The sequence below is a fragment of the Cydia strobilella genome, chromosome 14 (assembly GCF_947568885.1).
Source record: "Cydia strobilella chromosome 14, ilCydStro3.1, whole genome shotgun sequence".
Classification (NCBI taxonomy): domain Eukaryota; kingdom Metazoa; phylum Arthropoda; class Insecta; order Lepidoptera; family Tortricidae; genus Cydia; species Cydia strobilella.
In genome coordinates this window covers 10,060,352-10,085,422 of record NC_086054.1, presented here as the reverse complement: position 1 = coordinate 10,085,422, position 25,071 = coordinate 10,060,352, and the positions used below count along the sequence as shown (strand labels likewise).

The 25,071-nt window shown below is 39.4% G+C and overlaps 1 protein-coding gene and 2 non-coding genes across 3 annotated transcripts in view; 1 reads left to right on the top strand and 2 right to left on the bottom strand.

Annotated features, from left to right (window-relative positions):
• LOC134747179 (head-specific guanylate cyclase) overlaps positions 1-25,071 on the top strand; it is a 96,579-nt gene that overhangs the window by 23,403 nt on the left and 48,105 nt on the right. Inside the window, exons 2-3 of the mRNA XM_063681764.1 lie at positions 19,617-19,690; positions 23,573-23,655. Coding sequence (XP_063537834.1) covers positions 19,617-19,690; positions 23,573-23,655 — 157 coding nt within the window. The remainder of the gene's footprint in view (positions 1-19,616; positions 19,691-23,572; positions 23,656-25,071) is intronic.
• Trnas-cga (transfer RNA serine (anticodon CGA)) lies at positions 3,285-3,357 on the bottom strand. The gene has a single exon. It is a non-coding gene; the product is annotated as a tRNA-Ser (tRNA).
• Positions 4,745-4,817, bottom strand: Trnas-cga (transfer RNA serine (anticodon CGA)). Its single transcript has one exon. It is a non-coding gene; the product is annotated as a tRNA-Ser (tRNA).

Genomic DNA, 25,071 nt, shown 5'->3' with positions numbered 1-25,071 from the left:
CACTTATTTATCATTATCTTATTATTAATTTAATAATTGTTTTGTTCTTCCAATTGTAAATAATTTTTGAATATGACGTTGTAAGTACAATTATTACAAATAAAATATATTCTATTCTATTCTATTTGCCATAAGTAAGGGATTAGTCCTGTCCTGTTTGCCTACAAAATTAGCAGATAGTCCGTACGTCGCAAACGGGATTCGGATTCACGGTAATTATTACACACGTTATTGGCCAGATGTTACCTCAATGTTTGTATTGGATTGCCACAGACCGTCTAAGTTAGGTAACAGCTGCTGCTTATATCTAATTTGGGATATGATGGATAACGATAAATATGTGTTTGATTTGTTTCTTATATAGCGTGGGCATTCTGTACCTACAAAATCTTGGTAAGTATCAAAAATATTAATGTGTGTACCTGTGGAGTCAGCCCAAGAAAATTTAGAACACGTTTCTGTCCACCATTCAGTGACATTCATCGAATCTGAATTTGCATTCTTGCAATTTTTCTTGAGGTCATGTGATTCTATTTTTTTGCAATTAAATATCTCTACTGTTTTGCATACGGTTCATACCTACCCCTTTGAGCGCTAAAAACGTCAACTGACGCGCGCGGCTCAGTACAATATCAATAATCTTCGTGCATTTCGACAAGGTGATGATAGCTAACGCGCCGCAGCGCGACAAGGGTTCAATATGCTGTTGTATAATATTGAAACTGCGTTAAACTACATACTATTCGTTTTATTATCGGCTGAGAATACGTTTGTGTCATATCCATTTTCGAGCAAAATCGTTTAATAGTGATTCCTAAAATAACAAAAAATATGCTATAATTAACACTACTTAATCGGTAAAAAAAAAACATATTTTCCAATAATGTGCCATATCCGCATTTGACTAAGATAATTTACACTGTTAACAACAAAATATCACAAAAATTGTGACATATCCACAGCTTTGTGTCATGTCATACATTTGACGTTTAACATTTACTCATCAAAAATGGATATGGTAATAATAAAATGCTTTTATTTCATGATTACCACTATTACTATATTAAAAATATGGTACTATTAAGGTTTAACGATATGGAGGGTGGTTATTGGCCAAATCATGATATATCTAGGAATTTCATGATTTTGCGGAATTTACGATCGGTCGCCGACACATATGGGGCTGTAAAGTCAGCTAAGTGCACATATGGGGGGGGGGGGGGGCACCTATGGCAAATAAGAGGTTAAAGGCACTTTCACTGTTTTTTTTATACTGGAAATTGCGAACTCTACCTTACCTGTAACGATGTTATTAATAAATAATTTCTTTTCTTTTCTGTGTTAAATTTAATTTATTTAAATACTTACTTATTCTTCGTCTAGTCTCTGCATTTTCCTATCTTTATTCAGCTGCTCTCAGTCCTATTTGCACGACTTTGAGATGTTAATATCCTGCCTGGACATACTTGGTAATTATACGAGATAGGGAAACTACTACGCTAATACCACAGTGAATACCAAGTACCTACCCTACCCAGTATGAATTTCTATATAAGTAGTTATATCGAAATAAATATATAACTACTGTTGATCTTTACTAAACGAATTTATATAATAAAACAACATTAAACACAAAATTACCTATTTTATATTAATGGGTACCTAAACGGATTACTTTGACTTGACATAGCTTTGTCTCCGAAGGAATGCAAAATATAGGTAACAGAATAAATACCTACAAACATTTTTATACAGTATATAGGTAGATATACATAACACTATGCTGTATAAAAATTATGATGTGCGTGGGTTTTTGTTTTTAGTTGGCGCTAATACCAATTGCCTTTAGCTCCGGTAAGGTTAAAGATGGCTACAAATCAGATATATTTTTTTAAACTTATAATTTTTACTTAACACAAATTCACATATTTTATAGTGTATTTTCTAATCAATTTTCAATCTGTTAAAGACCCATCTTGTAAACATTTCTATTGACGGCTAACAAAACAATAACGGCTCGTCCATTAGACACCCGACACTCGCGAAATCGTTCCATTTACCGAACTTCGTCATTTCACTTAAGGTGTCCGTTACCCTCCGGATATTTAACGTTTCGTTTTGGGCGTGATAAGGTAAAAAAACTGTAATAGATGTCATATATTAAAGAAAAAGTGACGAAGCCCTCCAGTGGTGAAGGCCGGATTCGAACCGGCGTCTTTAGCTATCGCGGCTAACGCCATGAACCCCTAGGCCACCCCGCCACGGCGGTGCCCGTCCGAATTTCTCGACTATATGTCATCTTAGTAAGACTAGGCGTCTTTGACCAGCTCTAAGGGCAAGCAGTGCGCGCTTGCACCTCCTAAACGAACTCCTTACGGATTTACGTTGTAGCGAGAGAGACTGGTGCTGCCATCTATGAACAAGTTTGGGAACAAATCAAATTATTTTATTAAATATTTTGATTTGTGTTTTTTTAAGTAGTCACACTACTATATATAAATTAAAAACTGTAATAGATGTCATATATTAAAGAAAAAGTGACGAAGCCCTCCAGTGGTGAAGGCCGGATTCGAACCGGCGTCTTTAGCTATCGCGGCTAACGCCATGAACCCCTAGGCCACCCCGCCACGGCGGTGCCCGTCCGAATTTCTCGACTATATGTCATCTTAGTAAGACTAGGCGTCTTTGACCAGCTCTAAGGGCAAGCAGTGCGCGCTTGCACCTCCTAAACGAACTCCTTACGGATTTACGTTGTAGCGAGAGAGACTGGTGCTGCCATCTATGAACAAGTTTGGGAACAAATCAAATTATTTTATTAAATATTTTGATTTGTGTTTTTTAAGTAGTCACACTACTATATATAAATTAAAAACTGTAATAGATGTCATATATTAAAGAAAAAGTGACGAAGCCCTCCAGTGGTGAAGGCCGGATTCGAACCGGCGTCTTTAGCTATCGCGGCTAACGCCATGAACCCCTAGGCCACCCCGCCACGGCGGTGCCCGTCCGAATTTCTCGACTATATGTCATCTTAGTAAGACTAGGCGTCTTTGACCAGCTCTAAGGGCAAGCAGTGCGCGCTTGCACCTCCTAAACGAACTCCTTACGGATTTACGTTGTAGCGAGAGAGACTGGTGCTGCCATCTATGAACAAGTTTGGGAACAAATCAAATTATTTTATTAAATATTTTGATTTGTGTTTTTTAAGTAGTCACACTACTATATATAAATTAAAAACTGTAATAGATGTCATATATTAAAGAAAAAGTGACGAAGCCCTCCAGTGGTGAAGGCCGGATTCGAACCGGCGTCTTTAGCTGTCGCGGCTAACGCCATGAACCCCTAGGCCACCCCGCCACGGCGGTGCCCGTCCGAATTTCTCGACTATATGTCATCTTAGTAAGACTAGGCGTCTTTGACCAGCTCTAAGGGCAAGCAGTGCGCGCTTGCACCTCCTAAACGAACTCCTTACGGATTTACGTTGTAGCGAGAGAGACTGGTGCTGCCATCTATGAACAAGTTTGGGAACAAATCAAATTATTTTATTAAATATTTTGATTTGTGTTTTTTAAGTAGTCACACTACTATATATAAATTAAAAACTGTAATAGATGTCATATATTAAAGAAAAAGTGACGAAGCCCTCCAGTGGTGAAGGCCGGATTCGAACCGGCGTCTTTAGTTATCGCGGCTAACGCCATGAACCCCTAGGCCACCCCGCCACGGCGGTGCCCGTCCGAATTTCTCGACTATATGTCATCTTAGTAAGACTAGGCGTCTTTGACCAGCTCTAAGGGCAAGCAGTGCGCGCTTGCACCTCCTAAACGAACTCCTTACGGATTTACGTTGTAGCGAGAGAGACTGGTGCTGCCATCTATGAACAAGTTTGGGAACAAATCAAATTATTTTATTAAATATTTTGATTTGTGTTTTTTAAGTAGTCACACTACTATATATAAATTAAAAACTGTAATAGATGTCATATATTAAAGAAAAAGTGACGAAGCCCTCCAGTGGTGAAGGCCGGATTCGAACCGGCGTCTTTAGCTATCGCGGCTAACGCCATGAACCCCTAGGCCACCCCGCCACGGCGGTGCCCGTCCGAATTTCTCGACTATATGTCATCTTAGTAAGACTAGGCGTCTTTGACCAGCTCTAAGGGCAAGCAGTGCGCGCTTGCACCTCCTAAACGAACTCCTTACGGATTTACGTTGTAGCGAGAGAGACTGGTGCTGCCATCTATGAACAAGTTTGGGAACAAATCAAATTATTTTATTAAATGTTTTGATTTGTGTTTTTTAAGTAGTCACACTACTATATATAAATTAAAAACTGTAATAGATGTCATATATTAAAGAAAAAGTGACGAAGCCCTCCAGTGGTGAAGGCCGGATTCGAACCGGCGTCTTTAGCTATCGCGGCTAACGCCATGAACCCCTAGGCCACCCCGCCACGGCGGTGCCCGTCCGAATTTCTCGACTATATGTCATCTTAGTAAGACTAGGCGTCTTTGACCAGCTCTAAGGGCAAGCAGTGCGCGCTTGCACCTCCTAAACGAACTCCTTACGGATTTACGTTGTAGCGAGAGAGACTGGTGCTGCCATCTATGAACAAGTTTGGGAACAAATCAAATTATTTTATTAAATATTTTGATTTGTGTTTTTTAAGTAGTCACACTACTATATATAAATTAAAAACTGTAATAGATGTCATATATTAAAGAAAAAGTGACGAAGCCCTCCAGTGGTGAAGGCCGGATTCGAACCGGCGTCTTTAGCTGTCGCGGCTAACGCCATGAACCCCTAGGCCACCCCGCCACGGCGGTGCCCGTCCGAATTTCTCGACTATATGTCATCTTAGTAAGACTAGGCGTCTTTGACCAGCTCTAAGGGCAAGCAGTGCGCGCTTGCACCTCCTAAACGAACTCCTTACGGATTTACGTTGTAGCGAGAGAGACTGGTGCTGCCATCTATGAACAAGTTTGGGAACAAATCAAATTATTTTATTAAATATTTTGATTTGTGTTTTTTAAGTAGTCACACTACTATATATAAATTAAAAACTGTAATAGATGTCATATATTAAAGAAAAAGTGACGAAGCCCTCCAGTGGTGAAGGCCGGATTCGAACCGGCGTCTTTAGTTATCGCGGCTAACGCCATGAACCCCTAGGCCACCCCGCCACGGCGGTGCCCGTCCGAATTTCTCGACTATATGTCATCTTAGTAAGACTAGGCGTCTTTGACCAGCTCTAAGGGCAAGCAGTGCGCGCTTGCACCTCCTAAACGAACTCCTTACGGATTTACGTTGTAGCGAGAGAGACTGGTGCTGCCATCTATGAACAAGTTTGGGAACAAATCAAATTATTTTATTAAATATTTTGATTTGTGTTTTTTAAGTAGTCACACTACTATATATAAATTAAAAACTGTAATAGATGTCATATATTAAAGAAAAAGTGACGAAGCCCTCCAGTGGTGAAGGCCGGATTCGAACCGGCGTCTTTAGCTATCGCGGCTAACGCCATGAACCCCTAGGCCACCCCGCCACGGCGGTGCCCGTCCGAATTTCTCGACTATATGTCATCTTAGTAAGACTAGGCGTCTTTGACCAGCTCTAAGGGCAAGCAGTGCGCGCTTGCACCTCCTAAACGAACTCCTTACGGATTTACGTTGTAGCGAGAGAGACTGGTGCTGCCATCTATGAACAAGTTTGGGAACAAATCAAATTATTTTATTAAATGTTTTGATTTGTGTTTTTTAAGTAGTCACACTACTATATATAAATTAAAAACTGTAATAGATGTCATATATTAAAGAAAAAGTGACGAAGCCCTCCAGTGGTGAAGGCCGGATTCGAACCGGCGTCTTTAGCTATCGCGGCTAACGCCATGAACCCCTAGGCCACCCCGCCACGGCGGTGCCCGTCCGAATTTCTCGACTATATGTCATCTTAGTAAGACTAGGCGTCTTTGACCAGCTCTAAGGGCAAGCAGTGCGCGCTTGCACCTCCTAAACGAACTCCTTACGGATTTACGTTGTAGCGAGAGAGACTGGTGCTGCCATCTATGAACAAGTTTGGGAACAAATCAAATTATTTTATTAAATATTTTGATTTGTGTTTTTTAAGTAGTCACACTACTATATATAAATTAAAAACTGTAATAGATGTCATATATTAAAGAAAAAGTGACGAAGCCCTCCAGTGGTGAAGGCCGGATTCGAACCGGCGTCTTTAGCTATCGCGGCTAACGCCATGAACCCCTAGGCCACCCCGCCACGGCGGTGCCCGTCCGAATTTCTCGACTATATGTCATCTTAGTAAGACTAGGCGTCTTTGACCAGCTCTAAGGGCAAGCAGTGCGCGCTTGCACCTCCTAAACGAACTCCTTACGGATTTACGTTGTAGCGAGAGAGACTGGTGCTGCCATCTATGAACAAGTTTGGGAACAAATCAAATTATTTTATTAAATATTTTGATTTGTGTTTTTTAAGTAGTCACACTACTATATATAAATTAAAAACTGTAATAGATGTCATATATTAAAGAAAAAGTGACGAAGCCCTCCAGTGGTGAAGGCCGGATTCGAACCGGCGTCTTTAGCTATCGCGGCTAACGCCATGAACCCCTAGGCCACCCCGCCACGGCGGTGCCCGTCCGAATTTCTCGACTATATGTCATCTTAGTAAGACTAGGCGTCTTTGACCAGCTCTAAGGGCAAGCAGTGCGCGCTTGCACCTCCTAAACGAACTCCTTACGGATTTACGTTGTAGCGAGAGAGACTGGTGCTGCCATCTATGAACAAGTTTGGGAACAAATCAAATTATTTTATTAAATATTTTGATTTGTGTTTTTTAAGTAGTCACACTACTATATATAAATTAAAAACTGTAATAGATGTCATATATTAAAGAAAAAGTGACGAAGCCCTCCAGTGGTGAAGGCCGGATTCGAACCGGCGTCTTTAGCTATCGTGGCTAACGCCATGAACCCCTAGGCCACCCCGCCACGGCGGTGCCCGTCCGAATTTCTCGACTATATGTCATCTTAGTAAGACTAGGCGTCTTTGACCAGCTCTAAGGGCAAGCAGTGCGCGCTTGCACCTCCTAAACGAACTCCTTACGGATTTACGTTGTAGCGAGAGAGACTGGTGCTGCCATCTATGAACAAGTTTGGGAACAAATCAAATTATTTTATTAAATATTTTGATTTGTGTTTTTTAAGTAGTCACACTACTATATATAAATTAAAAACTGTAATAGATGTCATATATTAAAGAAAAAGTGACGAAGCCCTCCAGTGGTGAAGGCCGGATTCGAACCGGCGTCTTTAGCTATCGCGGCTAACGCCATGAACCCCTAGGCCACCCCGCCACGGCGGTGCCCGTCCGAATTTCTCGACTATATGTCATCTTAGTAAGACTAGGCGTCTTTGACCAGCTCTAAGGGCAAGCAGTGCGCGCTTGCACCTCCTAAACGAACTCCTTACGGATTTACGTTGTAGCGAGAGAGACTGGTGCTGCCATCTATGAACAAGTTTGGGAACAAATCAAATTATTTTATTAAATATTTTGATTTGTGTTTTTTAAGTAGTCACACTACTATATATAAATTAAAAACTGTAATAGATGTCATATATTAAAGAAAAAGTGACGAAGCCCTCCAGTGGTGAAGGCCGGATTCGAACCGGCGTCTTTAGCTATCGCGGCTAACGCCATGAACCCCTAGGCCACCCCGCCACGGCGGTGCCCGTCCGAATTTCTCGACTATATGTCATCTTAGTAAGACTAGGCGTCTTTGACCAGCTCTAAGGGCAAGCAGTGCGCGCTTGCACCTCCTAAACGAACTCCTTACGGATTTACGTTGTAGCGAGAGAGACTGGTGCTGCCATCTATGAACAAGTTTGGGAACAAATCAAATTATTTTATTAAATATTTTGATTTGTGTTTTTTAAGTAGTCACACTACTATATATAAATTAAAAACTGTAATAGATGTCATATATTAAAGAAAAAGTGACGAAGCCCTCCAGTGGTGAAGGCCGGATTCGAACCGGCGTCTTTAGCTATCGCGGCTAACGCCATGAACCCCTAGGCCACCCCGCCACGGCGGTGCCCGTCCGAATTTCTCGACTATATGTCATCTTAGTAAGACTAGGCGTCTTTGACCAGCTCTAAGGGCAAGCAGTGCGCGCTTGCACCTCCTAAACGAACTCCTTACGGATTTACGTTGTAGCGAGAGAGACTGGTGCTGCCATCTATGAACAAGTTTGGGAACAAATCAAATTATTTTATTAAATATTTTGATTTGTGTTTTTTAAGTAGTCACACTACTATATATAAATTAAAAACTGTAATAGATGTCATATATTAAAGAAAAAGTGACGAAGCCCTCCAGTGGTGAAGGCCGGATTCGAACCGGCGTCTTTAGCTATCGCGGCTAACGCCATGAACCCCTAGGCCACCCCGCCACGGCGGTGCCCGTCCGAATTTCTCGACTATATGTCATCTTAGTAAGACTAGGCGTCTTTGACCAGCTCTAAGGGCAAGCAGTGCGCGCTTGCACCTCCTAAACGAACTCCTTACGGATTTACGTTGTAGCGAGAGAGACTGGTGCTGCCATCTATGAACAAGTTTGGGAACAAATCAAATTATTTTATTAAATATTTTGATTTGTGTTTTTTAAGTAGTCACACTACTATATATAAATTAAAAACTGTAATAGATGTCATATATTAAAGAAAAAGTGACGAAGCCCTCCAGTGGTGAAGGCCGGATTCGAACCGGCGTCTTTAGCTATCGCGGCTAACGCCATGAACCCCTAGGCCACCCCGCCACGGCGGTGCCCGTCCGAATTTCTCGACTATATGTCATCTTAGTAAGACTAGGCGTCTTTGACCAGCTCTAAGGGCAAGCAGTGCGCGCTTGCACCTCCTAAACGAACTCCTTACGGATTTACGTTGTAGCGAGAGAGACTGGTGCTGCCATCTATGAACAAGTTTGGGAACAAATCAAATTATTTTATTAAATATTTTGATTTGTGTTTTTTAAGTAGTCACACTACTATATATAAATTAAAAACTGTAATAGATGTCATATATTAAAGAAAAAGTGACGAAGCCCTCCAGTGGTGAAGGCCGGATTCGAACCGGCGTCTTTAGCTATCGCGGCTAACGCCATGAACCCCTAGGCCACCCCGCCACGGCGGTGCCCGTCCGAATTTCTCGACTATATGTCATCTTAGTAAGACTAGGCGTCTTTGACCAGCTCTAAGGGCAAGCAGTGCGCGCTTGCACCTCCTAAACGAACTCCTTACGGATTTACGTTGTAGCGAGAGAGACTGGTGCTGCCATCTATGAACAAGTTTGGGAACAAATCAAATTATTTTATTAAATATTTTGATTTGTGTTTTTTAAGTAGTCACACTACTATATATAAATTAAAAACTGTAATAGATGTCATATATTAAAGAAAAAGTGACGAAGCCCTCCAGTGGTGAAGGCCGGATTCGAACCGGCGTCTTTAGCTATCGCGGCTAACGCCATGAACCCCTAGGCCACCCCGCCACGGCGGTGCCCGTCCGAATTTCTCGACTATATGTCATCTTAGTAAGACTAGGCGTCTTTGACCAGCTCTAAGGGCAAGCAGTGCGCGCTTGCACCTCCTAAACGAACTCCTTACGGATTTACGTTGTAGCGAGAGAGACTGGTGCTGCCATCTATGAACAAGTTTGGGAACAAATCAAATTATTTTATTAAATATTTTGATTTGTGTTTTTTAAGTAGTCACACTACTATATATAAATTAAAAACTGTAATAGATGTCATATATTAAAGAAAAAAAGTTTTTAATTTATTAATTTATATATAGTAGTAGTTATATATAGTAGTGTGACTACTTAAAAAACACAAATCAAAATATTTAATAAAATAATTTGATTTGTTCCCAAACTTGTTCATAGATGGCAGCACCAGTCTCTCTCGCTACAACGTAAATCCGTAAGGAGTTCGTTTAGGAGGTGCAAGCGCGCACTGCTTGCCCTTAGAGCTGGTCAAAGACGCCTAGTCTTACTAAGATGACATATAGTCGAGAAATTCGGACGGGCACCGCCGTGGCGGGGTGGCCTAGGGGTTCATGGCGTTAGCCGCGATAGCTAAAGACGCCGGTTCGAATCCGGCCTTCACCACTGGAGGGCTTCGTCACTTTTTCTTTAATATATGACATCTATTACAGTTTTTAATTTATATATAGTAGTGTGACTACTTAAAAAACACAAATCAAAATATTTAATAAAATAATTTGATTTGTTCCCAAACTTGTTCATAGATGGCAGCACCAGTCTCTCTCGCTACAACGTAAATCCGTAAGGAGTTCGTTTAGGAGGTGCAAGCGCGCACTGCTTGCCCTTAGAGCTGGTCAAAGACGCCTAGTCTTACTAAGATGACATATAGTCGAGAAATTCGGACGGGCACCGCCGTGGCGGGGTGGCCTAGGGGTTCATGGCGTTAGCCGCGATAGCTAAAGACGCCGGTTCGAATCCGGCCTTCACCACTGGAGGGCTTCGTCACTTTTTCTTTAATATATGACATCTATTACAGTTTTTAATTTATATATAGTAGTGTGACTACTTAAAAAACACAAATCAAAATATTTAATAAAATAATTTGATTTGTTCCCAAACTTGTTCATAGATGGCAGCACCAGTCTCTCTCGCTACAACGTAAATCCGTAAGGAGTTCGTTTAGGAGGTGCAAGCGCGCACTGCTTGCCCTTAGAGCTGGTCAAAGACGCCTAGTCTTACTAAGATGACATATAGTCGAGAAATTCGGACGGGCACCGCCGTGGCGGGGTGGCCTAGGGGTTCATGGCGTTAGCCGCGATAGCTAAAGACGCCGGTTCGAATCCGGCCTTCACCACTGGAGGGCTTCGTCACTTTTTCTTTAATATATGACATCTATTACAGTTTTTAATTTATATATAGTAGTGTGACTACTTAAAAAACACAAATCAAAATATTTAATAAAATAATTTGATTTGTTCCCAAACTTGTTCATAGATGGCAGCACCAGTCTCTCTCGCTACAACGTAAATCCGTAAGGAGTTCGTTTAGGAGGTGCAAGCGCGCACTGCTTGCCCTTAGAGCTGGTCAAAGACGCCTAGTCTTACTAAGATGACATATAGTCGAGAAATTCGGACGGGCACCGCCGTGGCGGGGTGGCCTAGGGGTTCATGGCGTTAGCCGCGATAGCTAAAGACGCCGGTTCGAATCCGGCCTTCACCACTGGAGGGCTTCGTCACTTTTTCTTTAATATATGACATCTATTACAGTTTTTAATTTATATATAGTAGTGTGACTACTTAAAAAACACAAATCAAAATATTTAATAAAATAATTTGATTTGTTCCCAAACTTGTTCATAGATGGCAGCACCAGTCTCTCTCGCTACAACGTAAATCCGTAAGGAGTTCGTTTAGGAGGTGCAAGCGCGCACTGCTTGCCCTTAGAGCTGGTCAAAGACGCCTAGTCTTACTAAGATGACATATAGTCGAGAAATTCGGACGGGCACCGCCGTGGCGGGGTGGCCTAGGGGTTCATGGCGTTAGCCGCGATAGCTAAAGACGCCGGTTCGAATCCGGCCTTCACCACTGGAGGGCTTCGTCACTTTTTCTTTAATATATGACATCTATTACAGTTTTTAATTTATATATAGTAGTGTGACTACTTAAAAAACACAAATCAAAATATTTAATAAAATAATTTGATTTGTTCCCAAACTTGTTCATAGATGGCAGCACCAGTCTCTCTCGCTACAACGTAAATCCGTAAGGAGTTCGTTTAGGAGGTGCAAGCGCGCACTGCTTGCCCTTAGAGCTGGTCAAAGACGCCTAGTCTTACTAAGATGACATATAGTCGAGAAATTCGGACGGGCACCGCCGTGGCGGGGTGGCCTAGGGGTTCATGGCGTTAGCCGCGATAGCTAAAGACGCCGGTTCGAATCCGGCCTTCACCACTGGAGGGCTTCGTCACTTTTTCTTTAATATATGACATCTATTACAGTTTTTAATTTATATATAGTAGTGTGACTACTTAAAAAACACAAATCAAAATATTTAATAAAATAATTTGATTTGTTCCCAAACTTGTTCGTGATAAGGTAAATTAAAACTTATTTAATCACATATTGTTTGAAAAAACTGGCCAAATGCGTGTCGGATCCTGCATAATGAAGGGTTTCGTACCTTCTATACTACAAAAAACAATTCAATCAAAAGGGCATATATTTACATACATATTATTGTATATCGATGCCTCCCCTAAAAATATATTTTTATAAAATTTAACTTTCAAACTAAGTAATGGCTCACAAAACACATCTATATATTTCCGAGTAAAATGGTTGTGATATACAGACGGACAGACACGAAACTTTAAGTTCCGTTTATGTCATTTTGCCTACGGAACCCTAAAAAGCGCGGGCGATTGAGAGGTAATTTTCAGGATAGTCACACCGAAAACTGGATCTACATCCAGGAGAGCTGATGCTAACATCATCCGGAGACCATTTCTCCGATACTCACCCGTGTTTATTGTGTGTGAAATCATGTCAAAATGTTCGAAGGATTCAGAGGGCTCACCGCGAACACCGAATCTTTCTGTCACTGCAATTACGCCTAAATTGGAGTAAAAGAGAAAAATGCCCGCGATTTGCGGAGTTCGGTGTTCGCGGTAAACCCTCAGATGCCATGCCCAGCGCGACGGCTCTTGTAGCCTTGAGGCGGTGTTTTCAAAGATTTGCTATATTATTCAATGTCGGATAGAAAACACTGAAACCTAAGCTTCCGAAATGTATGAAATAGCAAAATGTTTACACAATTTTGGGATAGTTCTTAAAAGGCTGTTTAGTATTGACTTAATAATTATTCACTTTTGGAGCAATTTCCAGAAGTGGGAAAAACTTGATGTATTGACGAAACTAAAATATGTAACTATATAGGGATCAAATCAAATTATTTTTTATTTTTTTTATTTGTGTTTTTAAGTAGTCACCCTACTATATATAAATTATAAACTGAATTAGTCTTTCAAATTTTTCACCACTAGACCAAAGATAGCATACTTTTTCATATAGCTTTTCAAAGATAGCATACACCAGAGAATTTGGGACGGGTAACGGCGAGTGGTCAGGACGTTAGCCGCGTACCTAAGCTGAAAATGCGCGTTCGATTCCCGCCTCGGCCACCGGTGGACTTGGTCACTTTTTATTTAGTGTAAGTATGTTATCTATTTCAGTTTATAAAAGTATGTACTTAGGTAGTTACAAAAGTAGGGCAGACAGTGTCATGTTTCAAGTTACTTTAATTTCCACGTCGGTAAGCGTGATCAATATTGAGGATGACAGTGCAAAGTGTCGTGTGTAAGGCTTCTCTGATCTGACCTTCGCCTAAGCTTATGTAACGTAAGGCTCTGGTCTTTACGATATATGGCTTGGGGCATTTTACCTAGACAGCGGAGTTTATAGCAAAAAAAAGAGCAGCATTTTCATAAAAATAAAAATAATAAACGGAAGGACCTTAAATCTCCTAAACGGATAACAATACGAATATCACTTTGAGCATAGATGGATATATATACCTTAATACAAAAAAAAAAACAGTCAACATAAAAGCACAATAACAAGTAATCAAATAACCCACCCCGGGTCATTCCAGGCGCAAAAGTTCCTTAATACAATATTAAAATTATATTATTACATTATATACTTGTATGTAAACATACCTTTTAGTTAAGTCCGTTTATTTTAAGTATGTTTTAGTGAGAGCGTTTAAGGAAGTAAGTGTCATCTCAATCATATATGTACCTAACAATGTAACCTATTATCCTGTCCCATACCTCTGTTGTTTCTCCAATAAATAAAAATAAAAAATATATATAAGAAAATATACCAATTTCGTAAAATAATCGAGACAAATTAAAGTTGACATACCTGTTACTAACTCCAGATTCCTGCCTTTAACCACTTGTCTCTACGAAACTACCACACTGGTCATGATGGTTCCCTACGGTGGTTAGCTTGATACTTACCTAATATTTTGCCCCAGTTATGATCTAAATATAATTTTCTGTGTGTGAGTGAGACGCAATACCGCGGATGTACAGGTTACAGAGAAAATATCCTTGGACAAACTTCGTGCGTGAATATTGCCGTACAAAATTTATATATGATACATGCAACGTACATCTTAAAAGGTTTTGTTTATGTTATTATATAGCATGATATTTTGTTAACATAAATTGGTGCAAAATATAAAGAACCAAAACTAGGAGAGCGATGCATTTGGACAAGACAGGTTACAGAAAAAGTGGTACTCTTTATATTTTTTATATATGTATTGAATTTTAATAAAACAATACAGCATCGATAAACATGAAAAAGAGAAAATAAGCATACATTCAATTCAAAAAATCGATGACAGGTATCGGATATTGCCACGTTATTGAGAATTACACTCTAAACTAATTAAGTTTTAAAGTTTTGGAGCAAGAACAGATCATCGTAAGGAAGTCGATCAAAAACCGTCGACGATTCGTAAATCAATAACGTGATAAATTACTCCGGCATCAATTAATCAATCTGCCCGTTGTTCACACGCTATGTAATCAATCACATTTCATAAATTATAAATCAATTTTTTTTTTTTTTTACGTAGTAAGAACACATTTATTTACATACAAGATATATACAGTGGTACTACGTAAACGAAATTAATAACTAGCTTAAATCTAAAATAGGCCCTTGAGGCATTGTACCAAGGATGCTGGCGGCATTTCCCCGCTGTATCGCAATGCTGATACGTTGTGCGAGAAAGCCGCCAGCTCTTCGGTCACCAGTTACGTCAACCAGACGCTTCGCGATTTCTGCAAACAACTTATGCGCGCTGGGACCCCATGGACCTAGAGTTTCAACTCCAAATGGAACGAAATGATACTCTCTACCGAGGCTCTTATATTTATTACGTTTTAAAATTTCGGCGCTTTCCGCCGCTCCGCCCGCTTTTACATTAGTCCGTTGGAGGTGGGACGGTGCCAGTGTGTCTACGCAGGTAGCATCCCACACCAACATCCGTCCCAAGCTCCAAGGAACCAAGGACATCCCATCGGGCCTCTTGCCATCATCTCTGATAATGCCAGTCGGCTCAAGAAGAGCGGGTACATTGATGGTGGCAAGAGACCGACGGATTATGTCATTAAGCGACGCATGTCTTGAAAAACGGCCGGCACTTTTTTGACAAGATAATCCATGGTGTCCCAGTCGGTCCACGTCCGTGCCACAAGAGCATATGTGTGGCGTACACACCGAAACCCCGAGTCGCAAACCAGTCGCCAGTCTAAGGGAGGCCGGATCCAAGAAAGTACCAGTATTAGGCGAAGGATGGGCATGTAGCCAGTAACCCGCTTCCCGGGCTCCGACCGCCAAAAGCCTCGCGCGGTCTGGACCTGTACAGTTGTTTAGGAGAATATTGTAAGTTAAATCACAGTAAACATTATCCCAACTCCTTTGTGAATTTGGGTTGTCTGGAAATTGTTTTCCCGGGCAAGCAATTTTAAAAGCATTTTTGGCGTCCTCAAAGCCCGCAATCTCACAGTTTGTGGGCAAAGCCCTTAAAATATTTCCTATGAGACCAGACGTGCTATGAGTGGACGCCAAAAAGGCTGGGGAAGCCACACTGGAAATTTTGCGAATTCCTAAACCTCCAAACCGAATAGGGAGGGACGCTTGAGACCAGGAAGGCTCACTTAGCTGAATGTTTAGAATAGTCTCTAAACTAATTTTGATCAAATCATCTAAAGGCGACAATAAATTTTGATGTTTCCAAAAAGGACAGCAGCGGAGCACATATGTAAATTTAGGGACAAAAAGACAAAATTTAAGAATCACAAGAGCATAATGAGGGCTAATTTCGAGTAAGCGATTCGTGTGACTTTTGAATTTAGTTATAAATTAATTGAGATAAATCCACCCAAAACATAAGTGTAGTGTCGTTTAAAATAGGTGGATTATGGTAAAAAAAAATTATACCACGTCGGTGGCAATCAATTAATCAATCTGCCCGTTGTTCACACGCTATGTAATCAATCACATTTCATAAATTATAAATTAATTGAGATAAATCCACCCAAAACATAAGTGTAGTGTCGTTTAAAATAGGTGGATTATGGTAAAAAAAAATTATACCACGTCGGTGGCAATCAAGCAAACGGCCCGCCTGATGGTAATCAGTTACCGTAGCCTATGGACGCCTGCAACACCGGAGGTATTACACGCGCGTTGCCGACCCTTTAAAAACCTGTACACTCCTTTTTTGAAGAACCCCATACTGTAGCCCCTCGGGAAAACCTCGGCAGGGAGCTCATTCCACAGCCGAAGCGTACGCGGGAGGAAATTTTGATATTTTTGGTATAATAACATTAATAACGCACGCCGTGACATACGAGCGTACGATTTACATGATGGGCGCTTGTAAATCCAGATTTAAAACATATTTTAAGCTGGTAATTATTATACCAAAATTCTAATATTGTTATTGTTTATTATTAAGTTGTCTTCCACATTTAAGTGGTTGTTCCTTTCGCATTTCCTCAAAGGTTAGCTGGAAGAGATCCCTTTTAGGGATAAGTTCGCCTTTGTACTTTTGATATCTTATTCTTTGTTTTGTGTTTTCTGTGTATACTTGTGTATGTGCAATAAAGTATATAACATACATGCATAATGCTCACCAAAACCCTGTAAATTTAGAAATCCTCTTTTGTTGGACTGCGTTTTATACAGAACGAAACTAAATCCAAACTGGTTCATCAAAATTAAGAGTACGGTATGCGGAGTAACGACTACCTATTTCAGATGACTAACACAGTACTGACATGGAATTCAAATATGGGATGTCAACTTGTGTATAGGTACAGTCGCCATCAGATATATCGGAGCGGCCGAGATGCTCAGAAATATCTGAACATGCACTCTAGCGCCTTGACAATAGTGGCGTGTTCAGATATTTGTGAGCACCTCGGCCGCTCCGATATATGTGATGGCGACTGTACTTACTTTATCGTCGACTAGGGAAGTGTTTTTTTTTTATGTTTCTAAGCTACAAAGTTGCCAGCTGTTTTAACTTCCACTTATCTTTAACTTTCATTGCCGACTTTGGAACTGAGAAAGTGTCAAACTATCGACAAAGAATAGAGATTATTCAAAGATTAGGTCATTCGGAAATATAATAGTCCAAAGTCCATTTGGTTCTTATTTACATGGACGTGATCTTACAATTGTTATGAATATTGATATGAATGATGATAATCTAGGGTTTAGTAAACAATGGATTCTGTGATTGATGAACGTAATGGTAGTAAGAAATGAATATTAATCGTTGAATTTAATGGTGCCACAAACTAATGAAATACGGCCAGCATTGCCTAGTAACAAAGTGACCGTGGCTTAGGAATAATACCACCTAATTTCGCATTAATCAACAAGGATTGAGAGACAATCAGGGTCCCAGGAATATAAGATAAATCTGGCTATTCGAGTCCTTACCTACTGTTACTGCTACATTTAACTTACACAATTTTGATACTTTTCAGTAGAAAAAACTTAGCTTGTGAATCGCTAAGTGTAAGACTCCAGCCTAACATATTTGTGCTACACGTTCAACGTAACGACATTTTCTGAAAACACATTGTCTATCTTTCTTTAGGTTTTCCGTGCGTGTCACGTAGCAAAGACGCGTAAATGACCTTGGTTTTTTATGCAAAACTTCAACACTATTTCTATCTCTGTCTCATCAAAGCGATATTCCCAGTTGTATCCACAGCTACTCCCACAAGTAAAAGTTTTAGGATACTTTTGTCATAACTATTCTCCGCGCCGGTATAAGGCGAGGAAAATGCTTCAATTTCGTATTGAGAAATCTTCATATACGTCACGCGACACTGACAGAAATTGCCCTCGTGATAAAATTATGTAATTAAGACCTCTATATACCTATAGATTCGAATAGCGCAAAAAATAGAAGCACAGGACAAGATCCTCTAATGTTTATACTTTTAAATAATAAGCAAATACAATCGACAAATTTAGTCAATTACCATCTACGTAACAGGTCTAAATTGTTTATTTTACGAATAATTTCTTAATCAAAGCATCCATCCCAGTAGAAATCTCAATTTCACAATATTGTATTTCAATTCTTCCATTAAGGAATTAGCAATTTCAGAAGGAAAAAAAAGAAACCTTTGAACGTCTTTAAAATTGTCGACAGGCATTCATTTCTTTATCAAAACATATATATTTCAGTAGAAAGCTCATTCGAATGATACCGTATTTTAATTCTCTTTGCTATGTCATAATTTTATTATCGATATTATTTAAAAGGTAAAAAGCGACTACTATAGTTTGTTACTAGTGACGTCCAACGTTATATATTAATTAAGAGCACTTATTTTATTTTATTGATTAAAAAAATTACACAGCATTACAGTAGGTACTAACGCACTACAAATTTAGGACAGAAAGTAATACATACAAACAAGGTACAGTATACAATCTGGGACTAGGTATGACATATTTTTTTTACACAAATTCAAAGAAACGAGTTACGTTACTGGAATTAAAATATACGAGTAACAATCACATTCCCGGAAGTATTAAGTCGATGGATGGGGTTCAACTTATGTAGATATTATAACAAAAGATTGGCTGCTTTGTAAAAGTTATTAGGTACGATTTAATTTAATTTGGCTATTTGATCATATTATATTATTTAGTTCAGTGAAATGCTTATCGCAGTGACAACGGTAAGATAGAGGAATAGTTACTTTTTAACACCCCCATATAGGCCATCGCTGTATGAGACACACACAGATGACACAGCTTTGTCACTATCTCCCGATATAGCCTAACTGCCATGTTATTTTTTATAACCAAATTAGGCAAAATCGCGGTTGGCTCCAAGGAAAAATTCACGTCACAGGTGAAATTAACATCCCACAGAAAAGCTACAAAAAGCCCGTATATACTAAAAGCATACTTACTCTTCAGTATATAGGTCAAATAAGTAAGATTATTTTTCTGGTGTCTGTAATTTTGGCTTAAACGCGATGTGACAGCAACGTCAGAAGAATATTACGTTACATATTATATGTTATTCACATAAATAATAATAGAATTTTCTTTTTTGCGACATTTTATCCATTAGCTTATTAATGTTTTTCACGAAGTACAAATAAATATTATTATTAAGTAATATATTTCTAAGAGTACCTAAATCCACATAACTATGTCGCTATTAGGAGTAATTTGAAAAATACCTGTTTACTGTAAATAAAAGTAGGTACAACTATTTATCTGTAGGTATTTAATGTTAGAGAGTGATTAACTATAACGACGTATATCTATGATGAATCTAGCTCTTACACCTTTCTAAACAAAGTCCCATAACGAGGCGCCTACCTAACCTAAGGGTCTTGCTTAATTTGTTTACACTATTGCAAAACGAGGTCAACACCTGCGAACGAATCTGTGCCGAGTAATTATGAGGCTAAAGTCGTAACTTCTTTGTCCACAGAACGAGTCCCTCCACGCAGCTGTGACGTCATTAACGAAGAATCAAGCGGAGCACTATGACAGATATAACTGTCTGTAAGTATACAAAATTACTACTTGGAAAGACAAAGACGTAAAATCGGGTCATTATACTTTTCAAGTTATAAAACAGCAGTAAAATAATATTATCAAGAAACATATTGTGTAAAAGAAAACTATGGTCAAGAGCCCTTTATCAGTCTCCAAACTTCCCGTATAAAATAGCACTACGTTATTATTGTGTCCATTTAAATGTTATAGATTATAAGTTGACGATTTGGAGAAGATTGCGTTAGATAAGGGTCGTCGTGGAGACCCTCAAGGGAGGCCTTTACCGACAATGAAACGCAGCCTCACAAATTAGACATCAATTGATATGGAAATCGTGTTACATTAAATAGTACTTAATGAATTTACGATTCTGAATGCGGCCCCGATTTGCCACTGCAGTGAATTTTATCCGACAAATCAGCGAAATTTAACCAATTCAGCGGACAGTTAGGCTATTCACTAAATGTTGATGGTTATCTACTCGTACACGCTCGCCTCAGTATTATTTTATTTGACTGCCATTTTCAATACATTTTTTCAGACCAGATTGTATGTGCCGATTTTGATAGGTGGCCAAAGAACTTGACTCTAAGGTGTACGACCAACGTGGGCGTCCAGCGTATGTTAGTGTACTCGATCTGAGAAAACGCTTGAGCGGAGCGTGCAGCGAAACGTGATGTCAAGCGTTCTTGTTAGTATAGGACCTAAGGAAACGCACGAGCGGGGCGTGCAGCGAGGCGGGGTATGGAGCATTAATGTTAATTGATTGTAAATCCGTGCAGCCTATCGGCAGGGTATTCATCCTCACACCCTAGCACCTAAATGGTCGCGTACTGTGCGGTTTAAGAGGAATTTCTACCGCGGACGCTTCGGCTGTGGAATGAGCTCCCTGCCGAGGTTTTCCCGAGGGGCTACAGTATGGGGTTCTTCAAAAAAGGAGTGTACAGGTTTTTAAAGGGTCGGCAACGCGCGTGTAATATCTCTGGTGTTGCAGGCGTCCATAATATAATAATAATAATAATAATATAGCCTTTTATTCAGATCCACTTAACCTAGTAACATTAGACTGATTTTAACAAAAGATAAACATAAAAACTTATTCTAGTATTTGCTGCTTGCTTATTTTTTGTAGATCTGTTTGCCAATCGGCAAAGGCCTCCTCCAACCTTTTCCATTCCGATCTTTCCCGAGCGACTCTGTTCCACGTCGCTCCTGCCACCTGTCTAATATCATCATCCCATCTTTTTCGTGGTGTACCACTCTTCCTTTTGCTGTTCCTGGGGTACCATCCTGTCACTTTCTTACTCCATTTATCATGACCTCTAATCATGTGCCCTGCCCATTTCCATTTGAGTCTCCTCATTTTCCGTGTTACATCTATGGTTTTTGTTTTATTTCTGATGACATGGTTTCTCAGTCTGTCTGATTTCTTGACATTTATCATACTCCTTTCCATAGCGTATTGACAGGATGCGAGTTTTCTGGTCATTTTCTGATTTAAATTCCATGATTGGCAGCCATATATAAGGACGGGTAGTACACACGTGTTAAATAGGCGTCCATAGGCTACGGTAACTGCTTACCATCAGGCAGGCCGTATGCTTGATTGCCACCGACGTGGTATATTAAAAAAAAAGCCTGTACGTGCATGCTGTAAAGAACATTTTTCCGCTTGTTGCCACGCTACTCGCCTCGCTGAACGATCCGCTGATAGTGAATGCATTACTAAGTGATGTCATTCTTATTGATAGTGTCTAGACAGCATTACGTTACAGTTGTTGGAACGCTCGCTAAACGTTTGGAATACAGGACCTGAAACTATTAACGTTTCAGTTCAATACGAACTAACGATCATTCGATGTCAGTGATACATGTAGGTAGATTGTACAATCAGGGACATTCCCGGTGAACCACTTCAGAAAAAAATTACTTCGATCCTTACGAGCGAGCTAAACTCCGCCTCCCATAGAGATAACCAATTACGATGCATTTAGGATTCTTTACCTTAACAATGAAAAAGGTAAAAACAGGTCATGAGACAAACAATAGGTAGTAAGGACAGCTTATAGTTGTTATTGTTTAGGCTAAGCTTCGCCTCCACATAAAGATAACCAATAAGAATGCATTTTGGATTCCTTATCTTAGTTTGCAAATGCTGGCCATCACAAAGACAATGGACGGCAATAAACTTTACCTGATCTAACCTTTTTTTTCAAGACTTACATTTTTAAGTGTCATCACTTTTATGATATCGTCTGCAAGACGTTTAAACGATTTTTGCCCTTAACACAAAATGAATGCGCCAGTTTAATGGTAAGTAATCACAAGGAACTCGATAGCCTTAACGTTAAATGAATTGAATGATTAACATTTTAGATGGACAAAAGGAATAAGATACCTACTTAAATACGTAATGAACTTTGTGAACCATCGTTTTATTACTGATGAAATTTAAAAAAATGTTTCCTAATCAGCAGCTAAAAATTCCTTAAATGTTTGTAATTTTTTTAAGGGTCGATGTGAATGGACAACGATCACCGGGGTCATTGGCCTCTATGGGTGTACCGCAGGGATCAATATTGGGGCCGTTCCTGTTCCTTATCTACATTAATGACCTGCCATACCTTGTAAAGACCCACCATGATATAGTATTGTTTGCAGACGATACCTCACTTATTTTCAAAGTCAAATGACAGCAACAAGCTTACAGTAATGTAAACGATGCTATTTCAGAAGTAGTAAATTGGTTCAATGTTAATAACTTATTGTTAAATGAGAAAAAGACTAAATGCATTAAGTTTGTCACTAGTAGTAACGTAAGGCATGTGCAAACAAGTGTCACTGTGAAGGACGAGGAATTGGAATTGGTTGATAGTACAGTTTTTCTTGGTATAACTTTAGATTCTAAACTCCAATGGGGTCCCCATATTGATACTCTTTAGAATAGACTGAGTTCTGCAGCTTTCCAAGTGAGCAAAATCCGTCAGTTAACTGATGTGAAAACAGCTCGATTAGTATATTTTAGTTACTTCCATAGCGTTATGTCATACGGTATTTTACTGTGGGGTGGTGCTTCAGAGATAAATACCAGTTTTGTTCTGCAGAAGAGGGCTATTCCAGCAATATATAAAATGAACCATAGAGACTCACTTAGAGATAAATTTAAGGAAATTGACATAATGACAGTGCACTGTCAATATATTTATGAGAATATTCTTATTATTAAGTTTGACATATCTATAATAATTCAATGTTTTTAAGAATAATAATAACTGCATCAATAAATTGCTCTGATATTTAGATTAAGGTAATATTTAAAACTTGACAATTTAAAAGTGCTTGTTGCTAGGCCTATTTGAATAAAGAATATATTGACTATTGAGTATTAAACAGTAGGAAAAGGGCTTAGGGACAGTGATATAATTATTATGAAGCCGTCGTCGGCCGCGACTGTCCGCCTGCGATAAACTCGAGTAGTCGAGAAGCACAGAATGTGGTTTTCACGAGCGTGTAGCTTTACTCTAGAAGGTAATTTATAGGTATGATTTATGCAAGTATTTTGTAAAGATGTGTGTTATTAATAGATTAATGAATTTTGCACAATAAACCTATGATGATGGATGGTGATGGAGCATATTGTATAGGTACAAAATATTTTCTTTGTAATGCTTTAAAATAATTTAATACAAATATAGTATAAGATTGATTTTAATGCATTTTCTTGCATCGAAGTTCTAAATTCCGTCTAAATGATGTTTGCATCCACTTGACCGGGGACAATGTACGGGAGTGGGAATGTACCTAGGTACTCATATTTTAATTATATGCGAACGATTCGCGGGCAAAAGCAAGTTCACTGTAAACTTTACACGTTATTTTTGTTTACAGAAGAAGATTACCAGACGACATCAGGACATGCAGAAATTATGCGTATTTACAAGAAATATATGATGCGGTACGAGCGACTGATAGTAAGTGTACTTTCCACACAAAATAAGCTAATAAAACCATAATTAGTATTCAGATTTTGAAATCCACCAAGTTTTGTTATTTATACGACACAATCGGTCGTGTTCATTGGCGTGAGAGATGTCTAGTCGTGTCCAGGAACCCAACTAACAATTTGTTATGGTGGTGTTCAGAACTAACAATTTGTTATGGTTTTGATACGACCGTGATGATCATCTTGGTGATTAACGCGCATCTTACGCACGACTATTGAGCATGAAACAATCAGCGTGAACGATCTTCAAACTCGTGTCAAAACCAGTTAAAATGTTAAATCTGAATAGGGCTCTTTGTCGATAAACTAAAAAAATAGGTATTAGCTTCTAGTGATTTACGGATGATTCCAGTACCCGTACCGTGAGTCACTGACAGCGTCAAAAATGACATAGGTAGGTATACGTTAACGTCTATACTATACGTAATTTACTTTGTACCTATACACCTAGCTCGCACTAATATGCGAGTATGAGCGAGATGCATGGAAAGTAAGTTACGTTCTCGATAGCGTTTATGTCAGTGCCAAACTAGTGGTAGCCCCACTAAGGCTTAAGTAGCCCCAGTAAGTACTATTAGGCTCAACCAAAAGGTCCTAAACATGGAATCTAATCAGAATCAGTACAATTAAACTTTGCCAATTCACGTAGGAGTTAAATCCAGAGTTCGACTGAAAAAGGGATTAGATCCTGGTGTTCTACTGCCTTATAAGCCCTTTGTTGTTTCAGTCTAGCGTTGTTTATCCAGATTAATATTAGCATGAGTAACATTTACACAATGTCCTAAATTTTGATTAATGTTTTTTGTTTTAAAGCCAAATCAGTAAGTATCCGCCTTGTAATACTAAATAAAGTATTACTTACATGATGGAAATCAGGTGAACTGTAATCTTGCGAAAAGTCTTCCATAAAGCGAGCTTTAGAGGCTGATAATTACCGAGAACCTTGAGATATTGGACTTATCTGGTGTCTTTTCGGTAGCTAGCTGCTTTTCATTCTACGAAAATATCGTGACAAAACCGGACTAATTCCAAACTGGCCCCGTATCCAATCCAAAGGTAGACGGTCAGATGACAGTCATTTTCGTAAAACTATCGCATTATTAAGTTCGCATTATAGAGAAAATCCGCAAAGTAACATCTGGTACTGTAAGTTATAGCAGTCACCAGTTTTTGTGATTAGATTGCCAAATCAGAGGGTCTATTGCAAACACCGAAATTCGTAAATTGCGAGCATCTCACTTTTACTCCAATTATGTAAGGCGTAATTGGGGTGACAGAGAAAGATGCTCGCTATTTGTTCGCGGTAGGCCCTCAGACCCCGGGCTCCTTCAGGATGCAAACAGGAAACAGCAAAGGAAAACGGAAAGATAAGGACGAATTACGT